General features: G+C 52.7%; 1 protein-coding gene across 4 annotated transcripts in view; it reads left to right on the top strand.

Annotated features, from left to right (window-relative positions):
* The window catches only part of TRIO (trio Rho guanine nucleotide exchange factor), a 355586-nt gene that overhangs the window by 333139 nt on the left and 7304 nt on the right, over positions 1–15143 (top strand). For 2 of the 4 annotated variants that reach the window (XM_060634366.3, XM_081795990.1), the window contains 9 exons: positions 333–524; positions 2556–2733; positions 4966–5801; positions 9795–10042; positions 11736–11874; positions 12610–12637; positions 12844–13006; positions 13274–13395; positions 14692–14770. In XM_060634366.3, the coding sequence (XP_060490349.1) occupies positions 333–524; positions 2556–2733; positions 4966–5801; positions 9795–10042; positions 11736–11874; positions 12610–12637; positions 12844–13006; positions 13274–13395; positions 14692–14770 (1985 nt within the window). Of the gene's footprint in view, positions 1–332; positions 525–2555; positions 2734–4965; positions 5802–9794; positions 10043–11735; positions 11875–12609; positions 12638–12843; positions 13007–13273; positions 13396–14691; positions 14771–15143 lie in introns of those variants that run through there. The other 2 variants (XR_013554624.2, XM_060634370.3) reach the window with 2 other exon arrangements.

Raw genomic sequence — 15143 nt, forward strand, 5'->3', positions numbered from 1 at the left:
ATGGGTCCTGCCAGGGTGCCCGTGCAGCTGGTGCAGGGATTGCACCTTGACAGCCTGGTTCAGTGAACTATTTATACACTTTCAATCCACCTTGTCTTTGATTGTAACGGAGGCGAGAGACTCCTACAGAGGTTGGCAAGAATTTTGTCTAGATGACTATTCTGTTGGGGGCTAAGAACTCATTATAATTAAAGAAAATTTTAAGCTCTTTAAATTAATAGAAATATACATTATTCTATGGGAACAAGAAAGGAAACAGAACTTCCTGTATCTTAACTTAGAATGCAATGTTCTCTTCTCTTCCTTTGCACCACCCCCCCCCCCCCTTTTAGGGTAAAATTGTTGCCCAGGGCAAGCTGCTCCTGCAGGACACATTCTTGGTCACGGACCAAGACTCGGGACTTCTGCCTCGCTGTAAAGAGAGGCGGGTTTTCCTCTTTGAGCAGATCGTCATTTTCAGTGAACCACTTGATAAAAAAAAGGGCTTCTCCATGCCGGGATTCCTGTTTAAGAACAGCATCAAGGTAATGTGTGTTTGTGTGGACACACGGACCCGTCACGCTGATGAACTGTTTCCTTTTCAGTGATGAAATGTCTTGATCCTTTGTTTATTAAATGTTTGGAGAATTTCCTCAGATATTTTAGAACTTGTAAAAATTCACTCCATCCCTCAACTGTCTGCGTTCTGAAGTGGCTGTTGTCTTGCACGCATCCCTGTGTGTCCACAGCCGTTTCTCGTCATGGTTAAACATGATGAGAAGACCTTGTCTGGGCTCGTTCTTGTGTACCACCATTCCTGTGACCACATACAGCTTAAGTTCAGAGTCACGGATGTGGAATATTGCTCTAAGACCAGAGCAGAAAGCTTTCCCAGTGTCTTATTCTTTGCCTCCAGCCGATGAGGACACACTGAGCCATCAGAGCTGGGCGTGGGGCCACAGGGGTAGATAAGACAGGCCGTCTGTGCCCTGGAATAGCTTGTTCTCTGAGGAAAGAGAAACACAAATAAGTACACATAAGTAAACATAAGTAAAATCATGGCAAACGGCCTCGAGTCCTATGAACGGGACAAACCAAGGGCAAGACAGAATAAAGCAGAGGAGGGGGCTTGAGGGCCTAGCACATGGTCCCTGGGAGATGCAGCCCGCTCACCCACTTCTCCCTCCCTGTTCCTTCCACGTTGGCAGCCGTGCAGCCCTGAGCTCAGAAGGGAGGTGTGCATCCCTGTGCTAGAGCCTCCTACCGTCTGAGCCCTGAGGTCTCAGCACCCAGGTGGGACACCACACCATCCAGCTCCCCGTCAGGCTTCTGGTAGCCACCTGCAGCAGCCTCCCTGCTTCCCCTCCCTCCAGGCTGGGAGAGGCTCTTCTGCCCAACAGGACGTGGGAGGCATCGGGACTGGGCTGCATGAAGCTTCGGGCCTCTCCTGCCTCCCACTGTCCTCCGAACGTCTTCCTCCTGACAGACTCTCCACTCCATTCCAGCAGCATAGAAACCCTCTATATGTTCTTTTCCATGTCCTGCTTCTGTAAAACTGTCTTACATGTGATACCACATATAATTTCATAACGCGTTATACTAATAGTCAGGGTTTTTGGTGTTTTTTTTTTCTTCAAAGTTTATCCATTTTGAAAGAGAGGGACAGAGAGAGGGAATCCTAAGCAGGCTCCACACAGTTGGTGCGGAGCCCAGCATGGGCCTCAGATCCACAAACCGTAAGATCATGACCTGAGCTGAAATCAAGAGTTGATGCTTAACCGACTTAGCCACGCAGATGCCCCAATAGTCAAGTTTTTAAAATGGCGTCATTTTATTTCTGGGGCAGAGAAGTCAGGGATACACAAACACCGGGTCGTCATAAAGGAGTCAGAAAACCGGTAATTCCCAAGCCCTCGTTTCTAGTTAATATTCAAGCACTTAGTTAAATTCTTGGGAATCCCCTTGTCCCTGAGTTAAGAGAATCACTGAAACGCATCAAGATGATGATATCCAAGGCAATAAAGATGACGGCTCAACCAAAAAAAGTTTGTTTCAGTTTTGATGTAGGATGAACTTTACATCGCACCTAGCTGGTGGGAATCCGTGTGCTTTCATTGTTGGTATTGTAGTAAAATACACACAAATTTACCACCTTGGCCATTTTTCCGTGCACAGCTCGGCGGCATTAAGGACATTAAGTACGTTCACATGGTTGAATCAACCGTCACCACTGTCCATCTCCAGGACTCTACTTATCTTGCAAAACCAGAATTCTGTGCTCATTAAACCACCACTCCCCATTCCCCCCACCAGCCCCTGGCACCCACCATTCCACTCTCTGGCTCTGTGAATTTGACCACTCAAGGTACTTCATCTAAATGAAATCAGAACCGTATCCATCTGCTTGCGACTGGCTTATTTCACTTCGCATAATGCCCTTGGGGTTCATCCAAGTTGTGGCATAGGTCAGACTGTTCTGTTTAGGGCTGAGTAGTATTCCCTTACTCATTCCATAGCCCGCATTTTGTTTATCTGTCCATCGGTCAGATGGTGAATAATGCTTTAATTTTTTTAAGGTGAGTTGCCTTTGCCTGGAGGAAAACGTGGAAAACGATCCCTGTAAATTTGCTCTGACATCGAGGACGGGTGGTGTGGTGGAGACCTTCACTCTGCATTCGTCTAGTCCAAGTGTCCGGCAAACATGGATCCATGAAATCAACCAAATTTTAGAAAACCAGCGTAACTTTTTAAATGGTAACGTGTGTTCTTGTCTTTCTTTCTAGAAATCTACACATTTCTATTTCTGTCTCTCTTCTGTCTACTATTACATACCTAATAATGACAGGACATATTTAGCACAGACTGTGTTTCAGGCACTGTTCTAAGCCCTTGTTTTATTATCACTTCATTTCCTTTTCACAGTGACCCCTGGTGGCAGGTACCACTATTATTCCATTCTACAGACAAGGAAGTTGAGGCACAGAGGGGATTCGTAATTTATTTCAAGCCCCACAATTTCTTCATTGCAGAGTCAGGATTCCAAGCAGGCCAATTGGCCTTGGGCACATGTCCCACACAGTCTCTCACACCATTTGTGCCCTGGAGCCCTGTCCTGGGAGGGGAATGCTTGAGAAAAACTGAGGCAGCAGACAGAGGTGGCCCTAGATGTCGGAGACATTTCTCCAGTGCAGCTTTGAAACTTGGGTTGGCTGGCGTTGCTCATCCATACCTTCCACTTGCATTGGAAAACAAGACATATTTGTCCTTCCCGGCTTCCGTGACATGAGTGATTACAGAGAAGCCATCAAAGCACCTTAGGGGACATGTCTTCTCCACAAGGAGATGGACCATACTGGCCTTTTTAGAGCGTTCCTTTGACTCTTTATGTCGGCAACTGCTTGCTTCCCTTTGTGATGGCCGACTCTGACTCTGGCTCTAATTTGGAGATCATTGAAGAGCTCTGAGAATTCAGCCAAAAGCTAAATACTCATCTAATGTCTTCTCCCATGTCTGTGGTATGTCCCAGCCCAGTAGGATGTTGTAACTTCTTTGTCCCCATAAAACCACCTTCACACCTAACATGACATTCCAGAGCCAGGAACATAGGCAGTCAATGAAAAATCAAGGGCAAGGTATTTTGGGCCAAGAAGAGGTCAGCTGCCTGGGTGTTAACTCAAGCAAGACTGATCATTTTTTACATTTGTAGTTGGAATTGGATACGTGAGGCTAGTGGGGTCCGGGGGACGGTCCCTGTGTGTGTAGAAAAGTTTCGCACCTAGGACGGTGAGCCAATGCAGTCCTCTTTAAATGCGTTGCTCTTAAGTGATGCATTCATTAAATGCTAACCCATAGCATGTAACTGTTGGGAAATCTCTAAATTTTTACCATCATCTTCAAAATAAAAGGAACTGCCTCCCAAACAGGAAGCCTGTGTAGGCCATGCTGTTAAAGTTTACTAGACACTCTCTTCAGTCTAGGCAAAGTCCTATTCTGGAGGGTTGAGCACCATCAGGAATGCAGTGGGGGCTCTGGGCATGTCACATCTCTCCCTCTCGCCCTTTGTTCCAGTGAGAGGTCATGGCCAAGACAGACTTAGTAAAAATGTCATTCGGCTCCAAAATGCTTGTTCACACATGCCCAATGTCCCCTCAGACAGGAAGGGGTTCTAATTGTTGTATTTCTCAAAAGTTTTAACACTTTAAGAATTTGTGTTCGTATTTCCCCATATCTTACTTGGCATGTTTCCTTCCGTCCCTGCGGACGATTACGTAACAAATGAAGCCATTGAAGTCAGGAGATGGGACAGCTACTGGACACCCCCCCCCCCCCATCTGTCTTTGTAGAGCTCTTTTCCTTCCCTCCCCTCTGGTGCCAAACCTGCAAAGCAGGGGTGGTTCCTAACACCATCTGTGTGCCCTCAGGGTAACCAGGGGTATTCCTGAACTCTCAGCAGCTTCTTTGCTCTCTGGTTAGAGAAGACTTTTGTGGCTTCAGGCCTGAACTCTCCCACTGGTAGGAGCCCGCTGCTGCCTGGGATTCTCCCCCAGGGCAGTTGGACTTCCACTTGGCAGGGATGCAAAGTCTCTGCTTGCCGCTCCCGGCTGTTAAAAGTCAGCCCCACGGTGGCCGTCCTGCCCCCTGGACTTGGCCTTCTCTGCCTGCCCCCCCCCCCCCCAGCCACTCACACAGGCACACCTCCCGTGATGGAGTCAGTGTCAGTGGTTCATAAGTAGGAGAGTAGCATTCAAGGCCTTTGCCTTTTCCTTTGCTGATGGATGGTGTCATTCTGCCACTTCCAGGATGGGTGGCTGCTTAAAGGTCGAGATGGCTGGCTACCAGTCACATGGATGAGCCACGACTTGAGGGGGGCGGGTATTCAGGACCTGCATATCCTTTTGATTGTATCCTGTGCCTTTCTCCTTTGCCCCACGAGGATATTTTTCTTGGCGTCCTGACAGTCTCCTCTGGGTCTCCCCTGTTTTGCAGCATTGACATCACCAATCGAGTATCAGAGGAACCACAGCGGGGGCGGCGGCGGGGGCAGCGGCGGGGGAGGGGGCGGCGGCAGCGGCGGCGGCGGCGGCGGCGGGGCCCCCAGCGGCGGAGGCGGCAACCCCAGCGGCGGCCCCGGCAGCTGCAGCGGCCTCCCCAGCTCGAGCAGAAGCAGACCCTCCCGGATCCCCCAGCCTGTCAGACACCACTCCCCCGTGCTGGTCTCCTCTGCAGCCTCGAGCCAGGCAGAGGCAGACAAGATGTCAGGTACGTCCACTCCCGGCCCTGCACCGCCCCCTCCCGGCAGCAGCCCCGCCCCGGAGGCCGGCCCCGGCCAGGCCGGCAGGCGCGCCCCGGGAGAGCCCGAAGGCCCCGAGCGAGAAGCGGAGCACATCCCCAAGATGAAGGTGATCGAGAGCCCCAGGAAGGCCTCGGGGAATGCCGCAGGCGCCGGCCGCGATGCGGACGCCAGGGAGGCGCGGGCCAACCCGGAGGACAGCCGCTCGCGGAGCAGCCTGGGCTCGCTGCCCCTGGGAAAGCCCAGGCCCGGGGCCGTCTCGCCTCTGAACTCACCTGTGGCCACCGCGTTCCCTTCTCCCATCGGCAAGGAGCCCTTTCCCCCCAGCAGCCCCCTGCAGAAGGGGGGCTCCTTCTGGAGCTCCATCCCCGCCTCTCCCGCCAGCCGGCCGGGCTCCTTCACCTTCCCGGGGGACAGCGACTCCCTCCAGCGGCAGGCGCAGCGCCACGCGGCCCCCGGCAAGGACACGGACCGCATGAGCACGTGCTCCTCGGCCAGCGAGCAGTCCGTGCAGTCCACGCAGAGCAACGGGGTAAGAACGCCCGGCAGCCTGCGCCCGCCCGCCCCGCTGCCTCTGTCCCGCCAGCTCTTCTAAACCTCCCCGTGGCCGCCGCTCTCCTCCTACTAACTCCCGGCTCTCCGGCTCCTCCGGCGCCGCCCGCAGAGGTCGGAGCCCGCCGACGCCCCGCGGGCCTGGACGGCGCGCCTTCTAACCCTCCTGCCGCGGGGACAGCGCTGCTCTCGTCTCTACTAACTCGCTCCTTGCTTTGTGTGTGTCTCCTTAATATGGGAAGCAGATCGGTACCTTGCGAACGCAGCACCTGTGCGTCTCTCACACTCTCTGACCAGCAGAATATCTCGGAACTTCCTTTTTACCCCTGCCTTCCTCACACACGTTTTTTAGAGGGGTCAGCGTCCCTGCTGTTTACCTCCTATTTCAATTGGAATCTGTACACTTTCAGCTTTTTGCTCATCGCTTGGTTGTGCTCTTTTATGCCTTAAATTATCTTTGCAGCGTTTTTGACTCACCTGCTGAAAAAAAAAAAAGTCCCTCGAGAAAACTTCCAACAGCAATTCACAGCAAACTAAGCAGACAAAATAGGGGGAAAGGAATCTCTCCAGTGGAAATGCTTGCTTCCCCCAGTTTCACTCTGGAAGAGAGAGAGACTGCCTTAGCGCCTCCGGAGCCTGGGCTCCTGCTGGCGGGGAGCGAGGCGGAGGCTGGATGCCCAGCGACCTGCGTTCTGCCCAGCAGGGGGCGCGCTGTGGGCGCTCTGGGCTTCCTCGCCCTCCCCTAGGCCCGTTGCCTGGGTCGTGTCCTCAAGCAGAAAGGTTGCTGTGGTGGGGTTTTCCCCCATTTCTGTGGCTTCCTCACTATCCTCCCCAGCTGTTTTCCTACACGGCAGATGGCCTGACCTTTAACACTTTCCTAAAGGCATGCGTGAGGGAAGAGAACTGTTCTGACGAGTGTATGTTTGATCGCTTTATAAATTTTTAAATACATTTCCCTGAAAGGGTCTGTGTCTCTCATTATGAAAACGAATCTGGCTTTTGCATGTCTCTCTTCTTTCCTCTGGACTTCTATTAATGCCTTGTTTGGGGTGACGTGGCCTTTTCTTTTCCTTCTACTTGTTACATATATTGTTAAACTTGATCTTTACATTTAATTGAGAAACAAATCAGGAAGCGGGTCTTGGTACGTTTATTTGCCCTTGACTCTTATTTGCAAAAACAAGCGGTCGGGGCAGGCAACCTCCGCAGTGGCTGTGGCCAGTGTCCTGCAGAGTAGCCTGGCCCCCGGTTGGGTATGAATTGCTAGGAATGCAGGTGAGCAACTTCAGCCAGAGGAAAAGAGGCAGAGGTCGCAGGGATTGCCTGCCAGCATCTGGTGGAATACTCGGGATGCGGGCATGGTCTTACAGCTGAGACCCCTCCTACGAATTGGGCTCATCCTAACCTGGACACTCCCCGTAAGCAACCGAGGACCTTTCAGAGTCTGTGCTTCAGAATGAACCTCGACTGCCCCAGCACAGGGCAGCCCGTGATGGTCACTGGGCGCCCATGAGTGTGCACAGATAACAGTCACCACCTGGCTCCCTCCTGGGATGTTCACCCTGAGACAAAGGCATAGTCAGTCACCTGTGACATATGTCCCAGCTTTAGGCTGCACAAGCTGCCTGTGCCTCTCGCTTTTTTTTACGTGGTAGGTAACCTGGAACGGGAAGTTGCCAGTGTTTTAGATGAGTCAAAGTGCCTTACAGAGATGCCCTGGAAGGCTGGGACGACCACCAGAGGCCTGAATGGGGATTTGAAAATGTCCTCTAGGATTCTTAAGTATTTCAGTTAAAAGGAACCATCGCCCTGCCCCATTTCTGCCCATCTGGGCCATCTTATCCTCCTGGCAGGTCAGCTTTGACCACCTTCCTCCTTGACTACTTCCATGGAACTGTCTGCACTCACAGCCAAGCAGCTGTGCCTAACCCATGGCCTGGGTCCTTCTTCCTCCTTTAATGGGCACCTTCCAGAAAGTTCTGCTGAGAACAGGAGTGGAGTGGATGTGGACCAACCCAGACAGTGACTGTGCCAACCCCCAAATGTGGATGCACGATGTCTCTGCACCTGCCCACCTGGGCAGCAATAGAAATGCAACCCTGCCTTCGTCTCAGAAGCCAGGTGGCCCGTGCACATTCCTAACCCCCACTCTGTAAGGGGGTAATGATTATGCCAGCTGGGAAGCCGGTTTTGAGCATTAAATGAGATGGATTTTAAATGCCTGGTACTTAGCCTGGTTCATAGGGGGTGTTCAGAAAATACCAGTAGCTGTTGTTATTGTGGCAAAATTAGGAGACAAAGCTCTGTATGCGTTATTGCCAAAAGCGGCTGTGCCACATAAGTTGCTTTTCGTCTGCGTTCTCTAGCAAATTTGGTTTCGTAATCTCAAAATTATTGGGTATTGCTATATAAGTCAGAATCCTAAAGTACATGCTCAAAGAATACAATGGCAGAAATGACTACGCACAGACCGTAGCCTGACGTGGACAGCACGGGCATCCACGAGGGGCAGGTATCCGCAGCCGACTCCGCCAAGACAGGAACAGAGCTTGGCACTCCGCTGTGTGTCCCTTAAATATCCACTGCGGGTCTGGAGCCCTGGACCCTGGAGTTCTCGGCCCGCTGACTTGCTAATAGCAGCCAGCCGTCCTCTGCCGTGTGCCCCAACACCAGCCCGGCAGCCCAGGCTGACCTGCGTGAGGCGGGATTGTCCGGCAGGCGCAACTGCACCACCCAGGACCTGCCCCAGGCACCCAGGAGCCCAGCAGAGGCTAGAGTCCTCGAAGCCCGGGGGATCCGTGAACGTCCTGACGGCGTCATTGGCGGAAGCCTCTGAGAACAAGCAAGCAGGAACAGGGTGCCTGATGCCCCTTCCCACGTCCCACCTGTTGGTAGAGGGGATTGAGCAAGAGCTAGCTCAGGATTGGCCAGTGGTGTCAGCTTCACCCCCTCCCCTGGAACAAAGGGGTCACTTGGCAAATGACAGCTTGAGACAAACACTGCCATTTGTGTGTCTTCCACTCAGCAACTAACGCCACTCAGCCCGCGGGCCTAGGTAGGTGGGCTTCAGAAATGATCTCTGTTTCCCTTTTGCCATCTCGCCTCGTTGAGTTCCTAAATAGGTATTGCGCGTCTGCTGCCTGTCAGTCACTGTGATGGACGTTAAGGACACACAGTGGACAAGGAGGTCGGGTACTACCAGGAGGACTTCAGGCTGAGAGGAGCATAGGCTTTCCCACGCCAAGGTCCGTTCCGGAAGCTTGAATCGCGGGGCCCGCGGTGTCCACAGCTGCCCTGCCGTGCTGGGTACTCTGTGTGTTACTGTGGCAACGGCACCTTCCGGACGCTCGAGTCACACAAGCTCCTGGAAGGGCCACTCACTGAGGGACACGAGTGACTATCCTTAGGAGCAGGGCAGTAGTCGATTTACTTTTCAGGTATCGCTCATTCTTTCAGAAGGAAAGGAATAAAAGGTGACCGTGGTGAGGCCTGTCAGCAGCTCGGCCGGAGCCGGCGGCCTGTGCTCTGAGTGAACGTTTTCTTTGGCAGATCTGGGGCGCTCCGTGGTCTGGTGTGTCGGCTGGAGAGCTACTCTCCGGGGCTTTTTAATTTAATGATGCTTTTCTAGGTGAGCATGGTAGTCCCCGTGACGCCCCCACAACCTAGATCTAAGGCAGCACGGCACCGGCAGGAGGACTGAGCCATTCCTTTGAGGTGCAAGGAAGATGGGGCTCAAATCGTCTCCCAAAAGCAGAGTGTCGTCACTGCACTGACTCGCGTTAGATTGTCGCTCACGTTGCTTTCTAAGTTTTCGGTGATCAGGAAGGAGGCACGGAGTCAGCTAACGAGAGAGTGGCTCCGAGCCTGTGTGGTGAGCGCTGCTCTGGGCCGGCACGAGACGGCGCCCGTGGATGACATCACATCTCGTTTCAGTTCCCCTCTGCCTTTCTCTTTGTCCTCCCTCCCACTCCAGAGTGAAAGCAGCAGCAGTAGCAACATCTCCACCATGTTGGTGACACACGATTACACGGCAGTGAAGGAGGATGAGATCAACGTCTACCAAGGAGAGGTCGTTCAGATTCTGGCCAGCAATCAACAGAACATGTTTCTGGTGTTCCGAGCCGCCACTGACCAGTGCCCCGCCGCCGAGGGCTGGATTCCGGGCTTCGTCCTGGGGCACACCAGTGCAGTCATCGTGGAGAACCCCGATGGGACCCTCAAGTGAGTGCCCAGCGGGCCGGCCGAGGGGACAGGGGCCCGAGCGCACACGAGGCCCGGAGGCCCCGCTAGAGAGCCGCTCCATCGTCCATCCGTGCGAGTTCATCTCCAGGCGCGGTGCGGAACCCCAGAGTGAAGACGGGGTGGCCTCTCGTCTCTCAGACGTGTTCTGACAGGGTCTTTTGACAACCTGCGTTTGCAGACACAGCTTTTTTCAAGTCACTGAGTAAACCACAACAATATTGTAGTCCCCAATATTCTGGTTGGGTGGGTGGGGGGGGACTCTCCAAGGACCCCTGCCCTCTTAGCAGGCTATGCTGAGGGTGCACCCATGAAGGTGCTCGTCTGTGAGCTGCAGGTAAAGATCTGTGTGATGCCATTACTGTCGTGCCTCACGTATACTAGAAGGTTTCATTCCACTAAGAAATGAGACCGGGTTTGCTGCGTTAAACTTTAAAAAAAATTTTTTTTAATGTTTATTTTTGAGAGAGAGAGAGAGAGAGAGACCCAGCATGAGTAGGGGAGGGGCAGGGAGAGAGGGAGACACAGAATCCAAAGCAGGCTCCAGTCTCTGAGCTGTCAGCACAGAGCCTGACGTGGGGCTTGAACTCACAAACCGTGAGATCGTGATGTGAGCCAAAGTCAGAAGCTTAACTGACTGAGCCACCCAGGTGTCCCTGCATTCAACATTTTTTTTTTTTTTTAAAGAAAACGGAGTTCAGGTGCTGATTTAAAACTGCCCTTCTCTGAATCTATTTGGCTGTGATAGAGATCAGCCACATGGCTTCTGGGAATGGAGGCATTGCAGGAATTTGTGATTTCTGAAATCTCCAATGATGGTGACCATGGTCACGCTCCTGTCCAAGCCCGGCAGGACCCTCGGCGGGGTGTGCGGCACACCTGGATGGGACCCCAGCACCACCCCACACCTCTGGGCCTGGAGCTTGCAACCCCCCGGGGATGCTAGGCTTGAGCTCATGCTGCACAGGGTCTCTTCCATGATGATCCCCTTGTCCCGTCTCTCCTCGATACATAGAAGTATTTTATCTTAGTACGTTATTCAAGAATCCCATTTTGTACTTTGTTTTATCAAAGGGTATTCTTAGGCCTTGTATTAGGGTTCCCCAGAGAAATAGAGCCAATAGGAGCATGTGTGTACATTCTGGGAAGGAGGCAGGTGTTGTAAGGAACTGGATCATAAGGTTATGGGGAATTATGAGTCCAAATCCACAGTGTAGACCAGCAGGCTGGGTGCCCATTTTGCTAAAGAATTCCCTCCAGCTCGGGGAAGCCAGTCTTTTTGTTCTACTTAGGTCTCCGGTTGATTGGAGGAGGCCCACTCACCACGTGGTGGAGGGCGGAGTGTTTTACTTTACCAATTAAAAATTTTAATCTCGTCCAGAAACACCCAGAACAACACTTGATCATATCTCTGGGCGTCAAACGGCCAAGAATTGACCATCATCATGGCCACTTCTGTATTTCAGTCCTTAACACTTAAGAATTTCTTGGTTTCCCCTCTGGTTTTTAAGACTCAGGGTCAGGTTTCCCTCAGCAGAGCACACTGTTCCTGAAGGAGCCTCAGTCAGCCTGTGTCCCCATAGGTGAGCTACTCAGCTCTTCTCTGATATTCTCAGGAATCACTTGCCGAACACTGGGAAGATGTAACACTAACGACGTGTTACTTTCCCCCTAGGAAGTCAACATCTTGGCACACAGCACTCCGTTTAAGGAAAAAATCTGAGAAAAAAGATAAAGACGGCAAACGGGAAGGCAAGTTAGAGAACGGTTATCGGAAGTCTCGGGAAGGACTCAGCAACAAGGTATCTGTGAAGGTGAGTCTGAGCGTCTCCAGGAACCCCTGTCATTCCGAGGGGGCAGCAGGGGGCCTGGCGCCCAGCCTCGCTTGCCACGCCCTGCCTCCTGCCAGCCGCCCGCGCAGGGCTCCGGGCACAGGTGGGTACACTTGTGCGGGGAACCAGGGACACGCAGCACGCCTGACCAGGTGCACGTGTAGCTTACAAGGAACACTGCCAGCTGCCCAGTGAAGCAGAAACCAGACCCTTGCAAGTACAGCGCTGCAAAGCCGCTGTGGCGCTGATTTCATCCGGGGGCCGCCTCAGCCTCGCCCGCTCCGGCACATTCCCTTGGCAGTCGCTTCAGTCAGCTTGGTTCCCGTGGTGCGACTGCCTCAAACCTGGGTTGGGAAGTGGTTGCCTGGGGAGAAAAAATCTCCCCCAAAGGGAACGCGAGGGCTCTGGGCCAGGGCACCGGCCGCCCTTCAGAAGGAAGGGGTGTGGGGACCAGCTGGACCCAGCCCACTGGATGAGAAAAATGGGCATTTCTGAGGTTAAAGGGCGTTGATGTGTTTGTGAGAAGGAAGACAAAAGCTCATCTAAATTTGGATGAGTGCATTTAAAGGCGATGAAAATGCGCTGTTTCGATACCCACGAAAACCAAGTTGTATTTCCACTCATCTTTCAGTGATAATCGTAGCCAGGGAATAAACTCAGTATACCTCAAAGCAGTTCTTGCTTCTGGTTAATATCTACGTGCTTTTTCCATTTCAGCTTCTCAACCCCAACTACATATATGACGGTGAGTTCTGTTGTCTGCTTCCTCTGGTCTCGCAGAGCGTAGGTCTATGGGGCATGGCGGAGAGGCCTCGGGTGTGCCGCGTGGAACGGGTTTTTTGTGGCGCTCCGGGTGTGGGCGGCAACGAGGGCCTCATTCGTTTGTTAGCGTTGGTGGGTGTGGGAGGGGAGCCAAGGGTGACTGGTGTCCCTGACTCCTCTCTCGTGCAGTTCCCCCAGAATTCGTCATTCCCTTGAGTGAGGTCACGTGTGAGACAGGGGAGACCGTTGTTCTTAGATGTCGAGTTTGTGGCCGCCCCAAGGCCTCGATCACCTGGAAGGGCCCTGAACACAACACCTTGAACAACGACGGTCACTACAGCATCTCCTACAGGTGAGGGTGGGTCTCGCTGGCAGTGAACATGACCTCTAGTCACTGTGACCAACACTGTCAAACTGCTTACTTAGCTTTTGCACCCTGATGCCTCCCACAAGGGCCCGTTTCATCCGGGGTGCACGATAAAAATTAAAATTCCACTTGAAATTCCTTGGCAGTACTCGCTCTCGGAATTTCCTGTGACCCCAAAGGGGGGAGGGTAGGGGTGGCCACTGGGGGAGCTGCCCCTCTGTGACCCACGGTGTCTTGTCATCTGTACGGCAGTGACTTGGGAGAGGCCACTCTGAAGATTGTGGGTGTGACCACAGAAGATGACGGCACCTACACGTGCATCGCTGTGAACGACATGGGTTCGGCCTCGTCCTCAGCCAGTCTGAGGGTGCTGGGTAAGCTGCTCCCCGAGCTGATCTGAGGCCCAGAGGCCCCGCCCCTACACAGACCCGCCCCACATACTCTGAAGTGTTTGGCAACAATCACTCTCGGGGCCTTCCCAACAAGAGCTACAAGGGGCAGACCACGGTATCTAGGACATCCCGGGGAGGGACACGGTGAAGGCCGCTCATCACGGCCCCGGTGCAGCTGAGTTCCCGGTGCCAGCCTCTGGGTTGGAACACAGCACATTCCGTGTTCTTAGTGCTCAAAACACATCCTCCTATTTGATTTCTCTTTTATTCAATTCCTGAGTTGACACTTTGGCCCTGAGAGACTCTCCTCCAAGCTGGTCTCATGTAGACTATGAGAGGAGAGGAAGGACTGTGGCTGAGGCTCTGTGCCTGACTTAGACCCTAACGGCGTCCCTCCCGTGAGTGCAGGGGACCGGGGTGGGACCTGCGTCCCTCCGGTCCGAAGCCCTTGCTCTCTTCACTGCCCAGCAAGGCCTTGTTCTCTCTCCTCAGCTAGACTGAGCGACTGGAGGCAGAACCCATGTCCTGGGCCTTTCTAAGTCTCCTCTGGGTGCACTTGACAAGATGCGCAGGAGGCAGCACGTACCCCTTGATTTGCAGCTACTGCTTTGGCAGAAGGCCAGCTTGGCAGCACAGGACCGCCGACTTTTGTCACGTGTCCCCCAGCTGCACCAGCTCAAGGAACCTGCTTCCGAGAGCAAAACAAAAATAAAACCCTGAACTAAAAGGTGCATTGAGTTCAGGAACACCCTGTGTGTAGACAATGAACAGAATTATCTTAGCATTTTTATCCTGTGTCTCTTCATCCCAGATACTTTAATCTCATTAAACCAGAGAAAGGGAATGTCCTGAATTTCTCAGATCATGATGCAAGGAAGAAAGAGAATCTTGAATTTAAAAGTGAAGAATCACCGGTGTTGTAATTTGTAAAAGAGGCCACAGAAACTGTCCAGGTGGTTTTTGCTTTCTAATAAATCAGTAGCACAAGCTAAAGGCACTTGGGGAGGTGGAAGATGCCACCTTGGAGACGCGAGTTGGAAAATAATGGAAAAGGCAGTGGGTGTTTATTTCTGTCATGTAAACCCATCTCGTCCCCATCCTAAGTCCCAGCCTGTCGTGTGTATTTTATGCTTCGGGCACATCTTCGTTCCTATGAGCCACAGCGGACATGCCCGGCAGCCACGGTGGCCGCCATGTTGGACAGCGCAGGCCTAGAGACCCCTTCCCCCAGTAGCGCCGCAGAAACCAAGCTCAGGGGAGGTGCTGTTCTTGTTACAGGTCCAGGGAGTGATGGGATCATGGTGACCTGGAAAGACAACTTTGACTCCTTCTACAGCGAAGTGGCTGAGCTTGGCAGGTACAATATAAAACCCAAAGCCCCTTCTGGGAGAACAGAGAGTAAGACATAACTCACCGCAGGAGTAGATAAAATCAAGTGGTGTATTTTGCCACCAGTTGGAAGTTATAGGAATTCTATTTGGAAGGTAACCTGTAATTGCCTTTCGACAGTAAACACTGAGGGTTCAGACGTTTTCAGCTCAGATTCCAGGAGACAATGAAGGCCTAAAGCCATAAGCCATCCGTTCATGCAATGACCCAACTCCTCTGCTGTGCGTCTAGGACCGAACCAGCTGTCGTGTCCTTGGGAGAAGTTGGAGGAGAGTCGCTCAAACCCTTTTTGTGGGACTTAATTCTCCTTTGGAGGCTCCGCTAGGAAAGGCTGAGTGTGC

The sequence above is a fragment of the Panthera onca genome, chromosome A1 (genome assembly GCF_046562875.1).
Source record: "Panthera onca isolate mPanOnc1 chromosome A1, mPanOnc1 haplotype 2, whole genome shotgun sequence".
In the NCBI taxonomy this organism is placed as follows: Eukaryota; Metazoa; Chordata; class Mammalia; order Carnivora; family Felidae; genus Panthera; species Panthera onca.